Here is a 17,883-nt window from a genome sequence, read left to right on the forward strand (position 1 = left end):
ATCCTGAGGAGGAAACTCCTGGGCCCAGGGCGTGGTAGGGAAACTCCTCTGTGCTTCTTAGCCTCTCAGCTGAGGAAAGGTAGCCAGACCAGGCAAACCGGCTGGACTCTCCGCTGCTTGTAACTCTTGCCACCTTCATTGTGTTCCCCCTAGAGCGTGGTCAGTCCAGGACAGCCAAGGCTACACAGAGAGACTCTGTCTCGAAAAACCAAAAACCAAAAAACCAACCAACCAACCAAACAAACAAACAAAAAGATTACAAAAGAGAAAATGAATGCACAACACAATTGCGAGCATGCCAGCTCCCTCATGTCCCAGCCCCAAGCTGGGTCGGGATCAGTGGTGGCCTTGGGGAGGTCAGCTGGGATAAGATCCTTCTTGAAGCCTCCCCTTCATTTCCGCCTCCCTTTCCCCGCCCCCTCCTCGCCATGTGCCTGACAGTCTTGGGAGCTCAGAATCGCCCTTTCCAGAGCCTGCTCCGTGCGGCATCTCGTAGCACCGTGACAGCCGCAGCCCACGCGGCGTGACCCGCGCGCCAGGCAGGTTCCAGCAGCTGCGACGGCCGCGGTGAATCCTCCGGACCTCCAGGGGGCGCTCTGCGCGGGACTGGGCAGCCGCTGGGCCTTCCGAGTGTCCAGCCCACAGCCGGGGTCCGAGGAGCCCGCGAACCCGAGGCACCAAGTTCGCGCGTGGCATTCACGTCTTCGGCTTTCGTGGATTGCTGAGAGGTGAGGGGGAGCCAGCGAGGTGCCCTCCCGGGGAGGGTGGACTGCAGCGGTAGCTGCTACCTGCGTAGACGTTGTTGGCTTTGTGGACAGGCGAGGCCACAAGGACCAGATGCGTGGCGTTGGAGTCATCTGTAGGGGAGGGAGGTGGAGGAGTGAGGGGCAACGGAGGATTGTGTGTGGGTGTGTTTTGTAGTGGAGGGAAGCTTTTCCCGTGCCGGGTTCACGGATTTAAGTGGAAGGCTGGGTGTGGGCGCCGATGGGAAGTTAGTGACACAGTTCAGGGAGAGGGTAGCGGAATCCAAAACTGGGAGGTGTGCGCTTGGGAGGGGCTGGAACCGGGAAGTGATAAGAAGAAAGATAGGCAGAAGGTGGGGGTGGGCTGAGAGTGGGAAGGCGTACCTGTTAGAAAGGGTGGCCCGCCGGAGGTGAAGAGACCGGAGGGGAAACAGGGATTTGAAAGCAAGAGCGCTGTTTGCCTGTATCCTGTTCCTGGCAGCTGACTGGAAGAACCGGGAGCCCCGGAGTACAAAGGTGGCATGCTCTTGGCAGGGCTGGCATTGCCTATCAGTGCAGGATGCTGGGGTGGTTGGTTTGGGAGGGGAGAGGAGCTGGTGACCCTGACCGTACCCACTTTCCTTCCCTCAGCCACCATGTTCAACCAGCAGCTCCAGCAGCAGCAGCTGCAGCTCCAGCAGCTCCAGCAGCAGCAGCAGCAGTTACTGCAGCTTCAACAGCTGCTCCAACAGCCCCCACCACAGGCGTCCTTGCCCATGCCTGTCAGCCGGTGAGTTTCCCACTTGGGAGAGTGGAGGCTGTGGTGTGACATTTACACTCATGTTTTGGAGCCCGTCTCCCAGGGCATCCTCGTTTGAATATTAAATGTCATCCGTTTCCACCTGGGAGGGGATCCTCCATCTTGCCATTGAGAGGGAGAGAATGGAGATGAGAGGTCTCCAGGTGGATGGCTTTCCCAGCAACCCTCTGACACCCCGATCCCATCACACAGGGCCCTCCCTCAGCAGTCATCCCCGCAGCAGCTTCTGAACCTCCAGGGCCTCCACTCGACCTCCCTGCTCAATGGCTCCATGCTGCAAAGAGCTTTGCTACTGCAGCAGTTGCAAGGTATGGCGATTCCCAGCAGCCCCCAGTCTCCTCCTACCCCACTCAGTCTTACCAAAGCACACGGTGGCCCCGAGAGCATCCTTACAAATCCGTCCACAGGCTACTCTGCTGGCCATTCCCGACTCTGCTGACAGCCGTAAGGGGAGGCACACCATTACCATTACCCCCTCTACACATGAAAACAATGGCAACCCGAGGCCCAGAAGAGGGATTCCGTGCCCATAAGTCACAGCACAGGCAGAGGCTGGCCGTCACTTGGCTGCCCTTCAAGCTGACTTTCAAATGATGCACGGATAACTGGGGAGAGAGAAATCCCATAGCAGGTCACATAGGTACACATATACGCCACCTTTTCTCTTGCCACTTAAAAGTTATGCTTATCCTAGTGACGATAACGTGTCAAAATAGAAAAACAACAACAAACCAAAGGAGCTAGAGAGATGGCTCAGTGGTTAAGAATGCTTGCTGCTCTTCCAGAGGGCCCAAATTAGGGTCCAACACTCACGTGGGGCAACTCATGACGCCTGTAACTCCAGCTCCAGGGGACCTGTCACTCTCCAATACAGGACATAGCCATACCTGTACATATACACAGAAATTAAAATGTAAAATAAGTCCTAAAAAATGAGGTCATTGAAAACAAACAAAAACCCCAGTGGTAGGCAAACATTCACACATTTCTGGGTGAAAGTCATAGCCAATATTTTGGTATATTTCTTTCGTTTTTTTTCTAGGAAGAAGCTTAGGCAGTTTGGTACAATTATTATAATTAATACAAAAAGAAGGGTCTGTGCCTTGTTTTTATTTTGTATTTTGCAGTGCTAGAAATTTTGTTTGTTTCTTTGTTTGAGACAGGGTCTTACTTTGTAGCCCTGGCTGGCTTAAACTCAGGCTGTAGACCAGGCTGACTTCAAACTCAGCGATCTGCCTGCCTCTGCCTCCCTAGTGTTGAGATTAAAGGCGTGCACCATTATATTTGGCCTTGCTTTGAGACAAGGTCTCACTTGGTACCCCAGACTATCTGAGACTTAGTATGTAAGCCAGGGTGCTCTTGAACCCCGTCTTCCTACCTCACCCTCTAAGGACTGGTATTATAGGCGTGAGCTGCCACAGCCAGCCAGTGTTCTGGTTCAATCCAGGTTATTTGTGATAGCTTTTAATTTTTCACTGGAGGAGTGTGCCCATATGGAAACCTCAATTATCTGTTTCTTTTTCTCTCCCCCTTTTTCTTTTTCTCTTTTCCATCCTAAACACCAGTGGGATGGACATAACATCCGAGGCTCTTTTCTCACATTAGATTCCCAACATAGAATGACTGTGTCGGGGGACGGATATTTGATTGATGGCTTTTGATAAGTATTGCCAAATTACTTTCCTAAGGACTGGACCAGTTTGCAATGCCACCAGCCATGTATGACAGTGCCAGCCTCACCATGCCTACGGCAGCATTGGGTATTCTATGCTTTTTTAAAAATATATATACCTATGTAAATGTGTGTGTACATGTAATTTACTAACTTGGTTTGCAAAGGCTAAAGCGGTGTCTCGGATGTCTTAATTCACATTTCCATGTGCTCAGTGCAGCTAAAATCTCTTTGCACTTACCTATTTGCATTTGCGTTCATTTTGTGACATGTGTCCATGTTCTCGGTCCATTTCTGTTTGAGGGCATTCGTCTTCTGTCTTACTGCTTGGGGCCCCGGACTGTGTCTGTGCTTCTGCTGTACCTGTCTGTCATTCACTAATGCATGCCTTTGAGTCCTCATGTGCCCGATGAGGGGAGGGGGAGCTGGTTTGCTCAGAGTGCAAGAGGCAGTGCTGCAGAGTCTGGGTTTGAACTCGGCTCTCAGCACAACTGACCTATGCCTTTAAGCTCAGGCTGCACCCCCCTCCCCCACATTGCCCTGGAATCTGGGCATGGGTGCCAATTCGTTTATGCTCTCAGCCTTCCCTGGGTAAAAAGAGCTGAGTCGGAGGCGATGTAGCAGGAAATAAGATGGCTGGTTCTACGATAGAGGTCTCTAGTGACATGGACATCAGGGAAGGCCTCCTGGAGGGGACATAGGAAAGACTTAAAGGGAGGCCTGGAGGATGCTGGGAAGTGGTGGAGCATCACAGCTTCCACAGAGGGCACAGCAGGTACAAAAGCCCAGAAACAGGGTGATTGAAGGACTGCTCAGGAACGTGTTCCTACAGCACCGTGTAAGGCCTGTGAGGAGGTGGGCGGGGCCAGGCCTTGCTTTAAAAGGACCAGGGAACTATAGCAGGCTTTTGGCAGGGATGAGGCCAGAATGTAGCTTTAGTTCCAGTGAGGGACGAAGTGTTTGCAGGAGAGGGAAGGCCTGGTTGGAAAGGCACGTGGGTGGTAGAGCTGCTGGGACCTGGTGATGTCCTGGTGTGGACAGTAGTTTAAGGAGGAGTGACAGAGCTAGCAGGTGTCCCACAGAGATCCTGGGCGAGCACTTTCTCTGTTTTGTGTCTATATTTGGTCAGCTATAGAAGTAGCCATGTTTTCCTGGTACCTGGCAGCCTGGAGGGCTGATGCAGTGAAAAGAGTGCCTAGCTCAGCGCCATGGCCTTCCCTCTCCTTGATAAAGAGAAGCTGGTGGGGGGATGCTGACCTGTCACTTGCTGGTTCTCCTGTGGCCCTGTGCTGGTTCTCTCACACACCTAAGGGCCTTAGAGCATGTCTGAGGGCTAACTAAGGCAGCTCACACACCCAGATGGAGCAGAAAACCTGCCCTGAGTCTTTTCTCACTAGTGCCCACAGTGGGCCTCATCTTGGCTTTACCGTCCCTTTGCTGCCCTGGGTAAGAAAGTCGCCTTGGAAATTATCTTTGATGTTCCCATGATATTTGGGGGGCTGAACCCCTAGTATAATAATCTTGACCCCTCTTCTCACCTGTCCTTCCCCACAGGCAACCTCCGCGCTTACAACATGACAGCCCCAAGCCTGGCAGCTCCCAGCCTTACACCACCCCAGATGGTCACCCCAAATCTACAACAGTTCTTCCCCCAGGCCACTCGCCAGTCCCTGCTGGGCCCCCCTCCTGGTGGGGTCCCCATGAACCCTTCTCAGGTCAACCACTCAGGGAGGAAACAGGCCAGAAACCCCTCTTCCATCACCCCCAGTCACAAGGTGAGTAACACTTTGAGTGGAGTGGTGGTCAGAGTGGGTCAAGGGTTACCCTGGCGTCCGCCCAGCTCTATGCGCTCTGGCTTGCCTTGGCCTTCGGGCAGGTCATGCTCCCTCAGCGTCTAGCATCTCCCGAACTTGAGATGCCTCCATGCTCTTGATGTGGCTTTAGCCGTAGCATAATACTATTACTATTATCTATGTACTATTTTCTCTCTTTAACAAGTTTTTTTTATTACTTGATTATTATCACGTGTGCCAAGATGGACACGTGGAGGTCAGAGAACAGCTTGTATGGGCCGGTTTTCTCCTTCCACCCTATGGGTCCTAGGAACAGAACTCGGGTTTTTAGTTTTGGCACCAAACGCCTTTACCTGCTGAACCATCTCTCTTTCCCTTAGTGATATTTCTTTACATCAGCAATGTCTAGTAGAAGTAAAACGAGTCATGTATCTGATTTAAAATTTTTTAAAAAAGATTTATTTATTATTTATACAGCATTCTGCCTGCATGTACTCCTACAGGCCAGAAGGGAACACCAGATCTCATTATAGATGGTTGTGAGCCACCATGTGGTTGCTGGGAATTGAACTCAGGACCTTTGGAAGAGCAGTTGGTGCTCTTAACCTCTGAGCCATCTCTCCAGCCCTGATTTTAAAATTTTGATAATCAAAAAGATAAAAAGGTTAAACTACTCTGGACGTGGTGGTGCACACCTTTAATCCCAGCACTTAGGAAGCAGAGGCAGGCGGATCGCAATGAGTTCAAGGCCAGCCTGGTCTACAAAGGGAGTCCAGGACAGCCAAGGCTACACAGAGAAACCTTGTCTCGAAAAACCAAAAAAAAAAAAAAAAAAAAAAAAAAAAAAAAAAAAAAAGAGAGAGAGAGAGAGAGAGACCAAAAAGGTCAAACTATAATGACTAGCACCCATAACCCCAACCCTTGAGAGGCTTTGGTTGGTAGATTGTTGTAGTACATTCCAGATCATTCTGAGCTATGTAGAAAGACCTTCAGATTTCAAAAATAAAATTAAAAGGAGCACATAAAGTTAGTTTTACTGCCAGGTGTAGTAATGTACACCTATAACCGAGCCCTCTGGAGATGGCACAAGAGGGTCACAGGGTCAAGGTCATCCTCAGCTACGTAGTGCATTCCAGTCAAACAAAAAATGAATACAATGAAATAAACTTACTCTTGGGCAAGGTAGCACATACCTTGTCTTTGACAGGGTTTCTCTGTGTGTAGCCTTGCCTGTCCTGGACTCACTTTGTTGACCAGGCTGGCCTGGTGGCGCACACCTTTAATCCCAGCACTCAGGGAGGCAGAGGCAGGATGATTGCTGTGAGTTTGAGACCAGCCTGGTCTACAGAGCGAGTCCAGAATAGCCAGGGCTACACAGAGAAAGCCTATCTGGAACAACTAAAAGAAAGAAAGAAACAGAGAGAGAGAGAGAGAGAGAGAGGGAGGTAGGGAGGGAGAGAGAGAGAGAACTGTTTTATCCCCTTTTCTTGCTGACTGATTGACTAATGATTGTTTTTTAAAAGACAAGCCCTTATTTCCCAATCTTTTTTTTAAAGATAGGAAAGTAGGTTTTATTTATTTATTTATTTATTTATTTATTTATTATGTATACCGTGTTCTGCCTGCATGTACATCTGCATGTCAGAAGAGGGCATCAGATCACATTACAGATGGTTGTGAGCCACCATGTGGTTGCTGGGAATTGAACTCAGGACCTCTGGAAGAACAGGCAGTGCTCTTACGCACTGAGCCATCTCTCCAGCCCCTATTTCCCAATCTTTAAGCACATCTGTACCCCCTATGCAGCCCATCCCGGTCTCAAATTTCTTGGCTGAATTTATCCTCCTGCCTCAGCTTCCCAAGTCCCTCAGATTACCAGTATATTTCACCATGCCCCATTTTGTTTAAAAAAAACAAAACAAAACCCACTACATCTTCAGTATCCAATGTGTCACTTAAGCTTCCATCTTAATGGAGACTCCATGTTTCAAGGGTTTGCCTGTGGCTGATGGTCCTTATGTGGGACAGGCAGCTTTGAATGTTACCTTTAAGGCAGGAGGTGTGGCTTCGTGGTAGAGTGTAGGCCTGGGGTACTGGAGGCTCTGGGTTCTACAGACAATAAGGAGGCATTACATCACCACCTAAAGGTTTCAAAAGCCAGACGGTGGTTGCGCACACCTTTAATCCCAGCACTCGGGAGGCAGAGGCAGGCGGATCACTGGGAGTTCAACGCCAGCCTGGTCTACAAAGTGAGTCCAGGACAGCTAAGACTACACAGAGAAACCGTGTCTCGAAAAACAAAAACAAAAACAAACAAACAAAAAAGAAACCCTGTCTTGAAAACACAAACAAACAAATAAAATAAATAAATAAATAAATAAATGTTTCAAAAATGTGCCATCCTAGCTGTGCGGTGGTGGCACCTGCCTTTAATCCCAGCACTTGGGAGGCAAAGGCAGGAGTATCTCTGTGAGTTTGAGGCCAGCCTGGTCTACAGAGAGAGTTCCAGTACAGCTAGAGCTGTTACACAGAGAAACCCTGTCTCAAAACAAACAAACAAACAAAAAGTGCCATCCTCATCCTCAGACACACACACACACACACACACACACACACACACACACACACACACACTGGCACACCATAGTCTTGGCTTGCCTGTGCTGTCTTATATATAGGAAAACTACAGCTGACCGACTGGAGTGGTGAGTTAGGCACAGAGCCCGGAACTCTGACTCCCTGTGTCTTCCCAGGCAACAGCTGGGTGTTCGTAAAGGGTCTAGAGTGCTGACTGGGGTACAGATGTGTCTCCCACCAGGACTAGGGGCCATAACAGGAGATAGGGTGGTACCTGGGGGCTTCCCAAGCTGCCCAGGAAGTGGCTAGAACCCTGTATCTACTGTAGGCTGCTGCTCAGCAGTGCAATTGTGGCATCCAGCCTGGCCCTTCTGTGGGTCTCGGGTGTGTATGTGGAAGAGATATTAATGCAATAACATGAAAAGCTGTTTATTGAGACAGGGTTTTTTTGTTTGTTTGTTTGTTTTTTGAGACAGGGTTTCTCTGTGTAGCCTTGGCTGTCCTGGACTCACTTTGTAGACCAGGCTGGCCTCGAACTCACAGCGATCTGCCTGCCTCTGCCTCCCGAGTGCTGGGATGCCTAGCTGAAAGCAATTTATTAAGACTGGAAATGAGTGAGACCCTCTCTCAAAGCCAGCAGCAATACCCAGGAAATGCCACTAAAAGAGTCTAGACCTAGCCTGTGGTTAGGAGCTTCCTGCAAGAGGCTTTGAGGCTCTAGCTGAAGGCTGGAGGTGGGAGGAGGCTGGAGGTGGGAGGAGGCTGGAGGCGGGAGGAGGCTGGAGGCAGGAGGAGGCTGGAGGCGGGAGGAGGCTGGAGGCAGGAGGAGGCTGGAGGCAGGAGGAGGCTGGAGGCGGGAGGAGGCTGGGGGCGGGAGGAGGCTGGAGGCAGGAGGAGGCTGGAGGCGGGAGGAGGCTGGGGGCGGGAGGAGGCTGGAGGCAGGAGGAGGCTGGGGGCTTGGCCAGAGAAAGGCCAGCAAGGATGCGCTGAGACAGGTAAAGGTAGGAGGAAGGCTGGGTTCAGAGGCAGGAGAGAGGCAGAGGGCCAGGGTATGAAAGTGGGAGGAGTGGACAGCGCCTGGCTCGGCCTTAGGAGAGCTCCAGGACTAGGAGGCCCTGGGAGGGTTAAACCAAAGGCTTTCTCTGGCTGCTTAACGGAACGGGGTGGGACGCCTAGGATGACCAATGGAGCCAAGAGAGTTTGTTGTATCTCCCTAGCCAAGATCCAAATAGCTGTCAAGAATCTAGCCGGACACCTCAGACAGTGACTCTTGAGGTGTTAAATGTCGTTTGCCCTCCATGCCATCAGCCAGGCCCCTTTAGTCTCGTGAGATGCAAACCTTGTCTTCTGAGACAAGGGTTCTCTATGTAGCCCTGGCTGTCCTGGAACTCACTGTGTAGATCAGGCTGGTCTTGAACTCATGGAGATCTGCCTGCCTCTCCCTCCCAAGTGCTGGGATGAAAGACGTGCATCCCCCCTGCCTGGTAGTGACAATCTTTTATGAGCAGGAGGGTGTTTGCAAGTGACATGGAGGTTAAAAATGGTTTCTGTGTGACCCCATCCCCACCCCCCAAAAATGGTTTCTGCTCTGCCTGTTCTTCCAGAGGTCATGAGTTCAATTCTCCAACCACATGGTGGCTCCATCTATACAGCACTCACATACATTAAATTTAAAAAATCAATCTTTTTTTTTTTTTTTTTGGTTTTTTGAGACAGGGTTTCTCTGTGTAGCCTTAGCTGTCCTGGACTTGCTTTGTAGACCAGGCTGGCCTCGAACTCACAGAGATCCACTTGCCTCCCGAGTGCTGGAATTACCACACCTCAGATAAGTAAATCTTTTAAAAAAAAAAAAATTGGTTTCTGAAGCCAGGTTATGGATGCTCACATCTGTAGTCTCAGTACTCAGGGGGCAGAGACAGGCAGATCTCTGAGTTCAAGGCTAGCCTGGTCTATAGAGTAAGTTCCAAGACAGCCAGGGCTACACAGAGAAACCCTGTCTTGAACATTGCGCACCCCACCCCCAAAAATATGGTTTCTAAAAAGAAGCAGGATTCTTCTTCCCAGACGGTGCCTCTGGAAGACAGGGAAGACCCCACAGAGGAGTCTGAGGAAGCTGCAGAGCTCCAGATGGACACATATGAAGGTGAGACAAGGGCTGTTGTCCTGCACAAGCCACCCCAGGGCAGGGGAAGTCTTGGTGGCGAGGGAGCCAGGGCCATCCCCTGGAGCTGAATTTCCTCACCTGCGCCATTGCAGACCCAGATTCAGTAGTCTGCCCGGATGGCACGGCGAGCGACCCCTCAGAGCCTGAGCCCTTTGAGGCCTTGGAACCACCTTCCAAGATGTCGAAGAGGTGAGTGATGTTGGCCATGTGTTGGGGCTCAGAGACCTGGAATTCACGTCTGTAAAGTTAGGCCTCGGCCTCACTTGAGGGAGGGTCAGATTCACTTCTGAGTCTACCTGGGGGTGAGCATGTGGAGGCCGGGCTGGGCAGCTAGGAGGAAGGGGTCCTTGCAGAGCACACAGATGGTGGCAGGTTTATAAGACGAATTCGAAACACATTGCAAGGTGGAGGTGGAGAGTTAATGCCCCTGAGTTTCTTTAGGTGAGACAGGCCGGGGCAGCTTCAGAGCTCCCCAGATCCACATTGTAAGTAGAGCTGGGACTGGGAACTGCGTCATAGGCCTCAGAAGATAGAGATTTGATCTTCTTTAATCTGCTTTTGTTTTTGTTTTTGTTTTTACCTGGGACTCAGTATGTAGACCAGGCTGGCCTCAAACTCTCAAGAGCTCTGCCTGCCTCTTCCTCCTTAGGGCTAGGATCGAAGGCGTAGAACACCTCAACTGGCTATTTGAATATGTTTGGATCTTTTCTAGCTCAGAAGAGTCCACAGAGAAAGGCCCTACAGGGCAGCCACAAGCCAAGGTCCAGCCTCAGATCCAGATGACCGCCCCAAAACAGACACAGACCCCAGATCAGCTGCCTGAGCCACCAGGCACCCTGGTGCTGCCCCGTCTCCAGCCACAGGTTCTGCAGAGCCAGGTGCAGCCAAAGCTGCAGAAGCAGGCACAGACACAGACGTCTCCAGAGCACTTAGCACCAGAGCAGAGTCAGGTACAGCCACGAGAGACAGACCCACAGCAGCAAGCTCAGGCACGGAGCCAGCCTCAGCCCCCATGGCAGGTACAACCGCAGAAACAGGCCCAGACACAGACACATCCGCAGGTGTCCGAGCAAGCACAGCCCCAGGAGCAGACATCAGAGAAGACCCAGGAGGAGCCTCAGACGTGGCCACAGGAGTCAGTACCCCCACCAGCACAAGTGTCAGCTCTGGCCTGTGCCATGGAACCACAGCCATCGTCTAACGCTGCAGAAGCTGGTAGAGGTGGGAGAGGGAGAGGGAGGGAGGGAAGGGGAGGAGAAGGAGGGGGAAGGGAGAGCAAGAGCACGCAAGCTTGCACTCTCTGAGAGATCCAACACTGTCGAACCCTTCATTCTCCAGTCCAGCACTGTCTAGTCTCGCATGGGGCTTGGGCCTGGAGTCCAGATCTGAAACCATCCCCATCTTGACCTCAGGGTCATGGCTGTGGACAGAGAAGGCAGCTCTTGGGTCTAGATCTTTCTGGACCCCAAATGGTAGACACTCCGGGAAAGAAACATATGTGTCATTTCAGTCCCAGAGGAGGCCTTGCCAGAACCAGGAAGTGCTCAGGACTGTGAAGACTTGAGCCAGGAGGCAGCAGCTGGTGGCCTGGATGTGGGAGAATGTGAAAAAAGAGCAAAAGAGATGCTTGGGGTGTGTACAAGTCTTGTAGGATTCAGGTCCCAACTCTATAACAAAACTTTAAGGCAACCTCTGTTCCTTGGGTCTCAGTTTCCGCATCCATCACGTGAGTGGTGGCATGGGTTAGACTTTAGAATTAAGCAGAGCTAGGTCGGGAGGGGTGGTGCACCTCTTCAATCCAGCCCTGTGGAGGCAGAGGCAAGCTGATCTCAGCGAGTTTCAGGCTAGCCTGGTCTACATAGTGAGATATATATTTGATCTAGGTTCAAACCCTGGCTACCATACTCTCTGTGTAGTTTTGGGAAATCACATAAGAACGTACCTTTAATCCCAGGACTCGGGAGGCAGAGGCAGGTGGATCACTGTGAGTTCGAGGCCAGCCTGGTCTACAAAGTGAGTCCAGGACAGCCAAGGCTACACAGAGAAACCCTGTCTTGAAACCACCCCCCCCAGAAAAGAAGCATATCCTAACCATACCCAGATGGTATGAACTCTTGTCTTTGCATCCACTGTAGATGTGGGGGGCTGGGAGCTCCCTGAAAGTCACCATCCTGCAGAGCAGCAACAGCCGGGCTTTCAACACCACACCTGTCACATCTGGACCTCGCCCTGGGGACGCTACCTCTACTGCCTCTGCCCTTGCCAGCACAACCTCCAAGCAGACCCTCCAGTTCTTCTGTTACATCTGCAAGGCCAGCTGCAGCAGCCAGCAGGTACCCAGGGCTGGCAGAGTAGGAGGCCTGGCCCTTCCGGGCTTGCCTTTCCTACACTGCCAAGTGGCTGGACATCTGCTTAGACGTATTTCCTGACCACCTGGTCGAGCAGGGTTTTCTTTTTAGGGTCAAGCAAAACCTGGTTCAAATCGGCTGTGAGCCATCATGGTCTCCAGAAGTAAATTCCACTCTTGGCTCTTTTCCTCTTGTGTTCAGTGAGGACAGCCAAGAACTTACCTCACCACGCGTCTTAGGACTCAGCAGCTGACATTGAAGGTCTGGGCCCAGGTCTGGCTCAAGCGAGTGCAGCACTAATAGCAATAGTAGTTTTAGCTGGGCTAATTCCAGTCACTTGGGAGGCTGAGGCAGGAGGCTCGTGAGGTTAAGGGCAACCTGGTTGACTTAGTGAGAGCCTTTCTCAAAATAAAAAGAAGAAAAGTGCAGCTGTGAGAAGCAGAGTAAACAAATGAATAGTGGTCTTGGCTGGGACTGTCCGTTGCTCCCAGCTGCAGGGGGTTGAAACTGGAAGATCACGTGAGTACGTGAATTTCAGATCAACCTGGGCAAAATAGCAAGAACTCAGTATCTATCTTTAAATTAAAAACTAACACTTGAAAAAAAAAGATTGTTTATTTTCATTTTATGTGTATAAGTATTTGGCCCATATGTCCACATGGGTCCACTGCACACAGCCAGAAGAAGGCATCGGGTCCCCTACAACCATGGAGTTACACACGGTTTTGAGCCACCATATAGGTACTGAGAATCGAACTCGGGACCTCTGGAAGAGCAGCCAGTGACCTTAACCTCTGAGCCATCTCTCCAGCTCCCCCAGTCTCTTATAATGCTCTTATAATATTACCAGTAGTCAATCCTACCTCTGTGACTGTGGTCCTTGTCCGAGCAGGGCCACGTAGAGCCATGTTCCTTCTCATTGAAGTATTCACAGAAACGGAGGTGTATTCCTCTATGCCTCAGTTTACCATCCGTGCCCTGGCCCACACTAAGCTGTATAAGATAATGCCAGTTGTGGTGGCACACGCTGGTAAGACATGCAGAAGAAACAGAGTCAGGAGGATCAGAGATGAGGGTGGCCATGACGTTTGGCGTGGTCCTCCCCTGGGCTGCAGCTCATGAACTCACTTCTGGCTCATTCATGCCACAGGAGTTCCGGGATCACATGTCAGAGGCTCCGCACCAGCAGCGGCTTGGGGAAATGCAACACTCGAGCCAGACCTGCCTGCTGTCCCTGCTGCCCGTGCCTCGGGACATCCTGGAGAGACAGGCTGAGTAAGTAGAGGCTGGCAGGGGTCTGTGTGGTTCAGGCAGGCCAGGAGTTCAACATTGTCCTGCACGCCATTAACTCTAACCTTGGTCCTCAATTTCTCCTGAGTATAAAATGCCTTGATGAGGCCAGGGGTGGTGGCGCACGCCTTTAATCCCAGCACTTGGGAGGCAGAGGCAGGCGGATCGATGTGAGTTTGAGGCCAGCCTGGTCTACAAAGTAAGTCCAGGACAGCCAAGGCTACACGGAGAAACCCTGTCTTAGGAAGAAAATAAAATGCCTTGATGAGGGGGTGTAGTGACAGTGCCCTAAGGTTCCTCCCAGATAAAAGCAGTGTGACACTCCTGAGGAAGAGAGGAGGGTTATAATACAGAGCCCTGCTCCTCTGGTCTGTGTGCTGGCCCCAACCGTAGAGGCAGAACAGTAAGGATCGGGTCATCTTGTGCCCTGGGGTTAGGCATTCCCTGCTCCCTCCTTCCATCATCCCGGGATGTGATTGGTCTGAAATGGCGACCCTGGACTCTGGAACTAGCACTTGGTATGGGAAGGCTCGGCAGGGAGCTGTAAGAGCTGCCAGGCCGCAGTGGGGTGTCTGTTACAAGCCTGCAGAGCTGGGCAGTGTCACTGGAGAAAGCTGAACTGTATAGATCTGGGCACTGGCAGATACAGGCTGTGTCTCCTGGGGCAGCTGCCGCAGTACTTGCCAGAGCTCCCAGCCTTTTAGGAGAATCAAGCCTCCCAGTTGCAGAGTGTGGACAACAAAGCCAGACATGGTGACACCCACAATCCCAGACCTTTAGGGGGCTGAGATAGACGGATCAAGAGTTTAGGGCCGGGCTGGAAAGATGGCTAAGAGGTTAAGAGCACTGTCTGCTCTTCTAGAGGTCCTGAGTTCAAGTCTCAGTATCTACACGGTGGCTCACAAACATCTATAATGAGATCTGGTGCCCTCTTCTGGTGTGCAGGTACACATGCAGCAGAATACTGTATGTGAAATAAATAAATAAATAAATCTTTAAAAGGAAAGAGAGAGAGTTGGTTAGTTTAGGGCCAGCTCCATGGTGAGATGTCAGAGTGACTTACTCAGAATTAGAGTGACCTGGCTGAAGACAAATGAAACCCTTTCTGGGGTGCAGCCGTCTGAGTCAGTGGTCGGGAGTTCTACTGAGGACGAGGAGCTGGCAGGGACTCTTGGCCGCTCTACTTTTTTGCCTGGCAGACAGGGAGCGCGTGTCTGTCAGCTCTCTTAGCAGAGTCAGGGACCCCCACTCTGTCCCTCATCTTCTTGGTGCTGTGACTGGGGCCCCGACCCCTCGTTGCAGGCGCGTGCTGCTGATCCACACCTAGTTTCCCCTTCTGTAGCTCTCTAGAATAAAGCTTCATGCCCTGCTTGTTTTTACGGTCATCAGAGATCCTCCACCGAAACGCTGGTGCAACACCTGCCAGGTGTACTACGTGGGAGACCTGATCCAACACCGCAGGACACAGGAGCACAAGGTCTGAGAGCCGCCTGCGTGTACCACGTCCAGCCGAGGCGGGGGAGGGAGTCCGGAGTGGGAGTGGGAGGTAGGGTCTATTTTTGTCTCTGTGTGACTGTCACTTGTGTGGCTTCCGGTGAGTCAGTCATGTGCCTCTTTGGGCTTTTCTTTGCCCATCTGTTCAGTGTAGGCACCACCTCACCCTGCTAGTCAGCCCTTGCCTCTTGGGGTGTCTTTGGCGCAGTTCTCTTATCTTTTCTCTGTTGCCACCTGCCAGCCCACGTAGTGAACAGAAGTGATTTTGCATGTCCCAGTGCAGGGGCAGAGCTGAGCTGGGCCTGCAGCTATGAGAGGTGTGGTCCCATTAGGCCACCGGCAAGGTGGCTTGTACCTGGGGATGCACCACATGACCCGCTTTCCTTCCCCCAGAATGCCAAACAGTCCCTGAGGCCCTTCTGCACCATATGCAGCCGTCATTTCAAGACCCCTCGAAAGTTTGTGGAGCATGTGAAGTCTCAGGGACACAAAGACAAGGCCAAGGAGGTAACCCCAGCTGTCTCAGGACAGCGTGAAGCCTTCCCCTCAAGATCACATAGCAGGTCCTACAGCCCTTGGGTGTGTGGTACCTCAGCTGCCCATAGCTGACCTAAGCCCCTCACGCATGCCTTGGCCAGCTAAAGACGCTTGAAAAGGAAGTAGCCAGCCCCGAGGAGGACCACTTCATCACGGTAGATGCCGTTGGCTGCTTCGAGAGTGACCAAGAAGAGGACGACGATGATGACAATGAAGAAGAAGAAGAAGAGATCGAGGCTGAGGAGGAATTCTGCAAGCAGGTGGGCGGGGTGGGCTGTTCATGGCTCCTGGAGCCCACAGGGGCTCTCCTGCTCCTTGAGGGGCCCAGACGCCATGCCAGCATTTGTCTGTCCTAACATGATACAGTTATGGGCTATGTCATGTAACCATGGAAATAAGCACCGAGTGACAGGTGAAATATGCAAGGGCCTTAAAGGCTGGCTGAGATACTGTGAGGGGAAGGGGGAGGGTTGAGGGAACTGTTTAAACAGGCACAGAAAGCATGTACAGCAGACTGTCCACAGTCCACGAAGAGGCTTTGTGTAAGATTTTCATGCAATTTCTAGACAAAGTAAAAGAAATTCAGGTAGATTGGAGGAGGAGGCGGGGCGGGCAGAGGACTGGAAATTATAGCCCAGTGGTAGAGTCCTTCCTTGCCTAGCACATCCAAAGCCCTAGATTCAGTCTTCACTGCCCTGGGAGATGGGGGCGTAGAGGCTCCGGCAGGAAGGAGCTGGAGGCAGGAGGATTGAGAGCTCCAGCTTCTCTGTGCTATCAAATCCCTGTCTTAAGGGAGGGAAAAAGGATGGGCAGATGGCTAGGTGGTGAAAAGCATGTGCTACTCTTCCAGGGGACCTGGGTTCAAGTCCCCACACCCATGTCAGGTCACCTGTCACACCACTAGCCTCCTCGGGTACCCCCCACCTCAAATGGATTGAAAACGCAGCCTAAGAGAGGAACGGGAAAAGGGGGGGGAGGGCTTCTTTTGGCCTGGGGGAAGGAGTTAACTGGAACACACAAGGCACACATCAGAAGGACATTTGGGAGGCAGGATCAGCGTGTGCCAAGGCTGAGACAGCCACCCTCAATGACCTGCAAGCTGAGGGCATGGTCGTGCTCTCGAGACTGTGGGTGGGCTACAGGTCCCTGACTGTGACCAGATGGGGCCTGAAGTACCACCTCTGAGTCCCTGCTCTGTCTCCAGATAAGGTCAAAAGATCCATCTTCCGAGGAACGGAAGGGCTCAGAGACTTACAACCCCAACACGGCATACGGTAAGACCCCAGGCTAAGCCCCCAATCTCAGCTGCAGGACTCCAGCCAGGCAGCCCACCCTCTTCTCCCACCTAGAGCAGGTATGACAACCCACCTGGGGAGGGGCACTTAAGTATGCAGACCCTGGTGTCTGTCCCCAGGTGTGGACTTCCTGGTGCCAGTGATGGGCTATGTCTGCCGCGTCTGTCACAAGTTCTATGACAGCAACTCAGGGTTGCGACTCTCCCACTGCAAGTCCCAGGCCCACTTTGAGAACCTGCAGGTGAGTGGTAGTCTGATTGCCCTGCCCAGGGCCACAGCCTCTGTCCATGCTGATGGGCATGGCCAGCAGCTAGGTGCTATTGTACCAAGCCAGTTCCCAAGCACACTCCCACAGTAGGGAGAGACGCAGGCTCGGCTCTCCATGTGCGTGCCTGCATGTGTTGGGAGGCTCGGGCTATGGTGGGGGTTACTCCAGAGACTATTAACAGTTTTGGCCCAAGTTGAGAAGCAGCTGATAGCCAGGAGTACCCTAGGATAGGCCTAACTTGAAAACTTTTGTATCCAGAAATACAAAGAAGCCAAGAACCCCAGCCCTGCTACCCGGCCCATGAGCCGCAAGTGTGCAATCAATGCTCGCAATGCCTTGACCGCCCTGTTCACCTGTAGCAGTGGCGGTGCCCACCAGCCCAGCCCCCCAGACACAGCGAAAATACAGAGCAAGGTAAAGCCTGGATCCCACAGCCCCCCTCCTCCACTTCGGCGCTCAACTCGCCTCAAAACCTAATAGCGGGAGCTCTGGCCACCCAGGATCTGCTAACGCTCTCTGGGTATCTGTGTGGAAATGTTCATGTGGTTGGTGTTTTCACTCAAAAATACAATAAAACGTAGCCAGGTGTTATGGTGCATGCCTTTAATCCCAGCACTCGGGAGGCAGAGGCAGGCGGATTGCTTTGAGTTCGAGACCAGCCTGGACTACAGAGTGAGTTCCAGGACAGCCAAGGCTACACAGAGAAAAAGCAATAAAAAGTCAGTCGTTTGTGGAGTCCCCACCAGCACTGTGTCAGGGTGAGTGGGGGAGGGGCACCTGGTCTCTCCGGACAGTGTGGCAGAGGACCAGGGAAGCCAAAGTCAAGCTCCCTGAGATACAGGGGCTCTGGGATAGGACTACAAGGCACGTCCCCTCACAGAGCCTCTGTTCCCCTCTTAGTGT

General features: G+C 52.1%; 1 protein-coding gene across 11 annotated transcripts; it reads left to right on the forward strand.

Moving 5' to 3' along the window:
- The first annotated feature begins 478 nt into the window (after window positions 1-478).
- Window positions 479-17,568, forward strand: LOC311606974 (cip1-interacting zinc finger protein-like). 11 transcript variants are annotated; one of them, XM_084798432.1, is made up of 18 exons: window positions 480-728; window positions 1,374-1,512; window positions 1,735-1,850; window positions 3,231-3,302; window positions 4,769-4,989; window positions 9,634-9,727; window positions 9,841-9,937; window positions 10,347-10,698; window positions 10,798-10,969; window positions 11,259-11,380; window positions 11,884-12,081; window positions 13,247-13,371; window positions 14,776-14,863; window positions 15,274-15,387; window positions 15,519-15,677; window positions 16,622-16,691; window positions 16,832-16,953; window positions 17,239-17,568. In XM_084798432.1, the coding sequence occupies exons 2-18, from the start codon at window positions 1,379-1,381 to the stop codon at window positions 17,455-17,457; spliced, it is 2,475 nt and encodes an 824-aa protein (XP_084654558.1). In that variant the 5' UTR covers window positions 480-728; window positions 1,374-1,378; the 3' UTR covers window positions 17,458-17,568. The 11 variants fall into 11 exon arrangements, with proteins under 11 accessions (XP_084654555.1, XP_084654558.1, XP_084654552.1 ...); XM_084798431.1 differs by having other exon boundaries at window positions 481-728; window positions 10,347-10,707; window positions 10,807-10,969; XM_084798433.1 differs by having other exon boundaries at window positions 481-728; window positions 10,810-10,969.
- The last annotated feature ends 315 nt before the right edge of the window (window positions 17,569-17,883 follow it).

This window comes from Acomys minous, assembly GCF_964271855.1.
Source record: "Acomys minous genome assembly, chromosome: 10".
In the NCBI taxonomy this organism is placed as follows: Eukaryota; Metazoa; Chordata; class Mammalia; order Rodentia; family Muridae; genus Acomys; species Acomys minous.

Bases quoted from the DNA above. Each gene is read 5' to 3' on its own strand.
- LOC311606974 (XM_084798426.1), top strand. From the start codon at position 1,379: ATGTTCAACCAGCAGCTCCAGCAGCAGCAGCTGCAGCTCCAGCAGCTC. The intron at 4,990-9,633 runs GTGAGTAACACT...AAAAAGAAGCAG, and splicing joins CCATCACCCCCAGTCACAAG to GATTCTTCTTCCCAGACGGT. The intron at 13,372-14,775 runs GTAAGTAGAGGC...TACGGTCATCAG, and splicing joins ATCCTGGAGAGACAGGCTGA to AGATCCTCCACCGAAACGCT.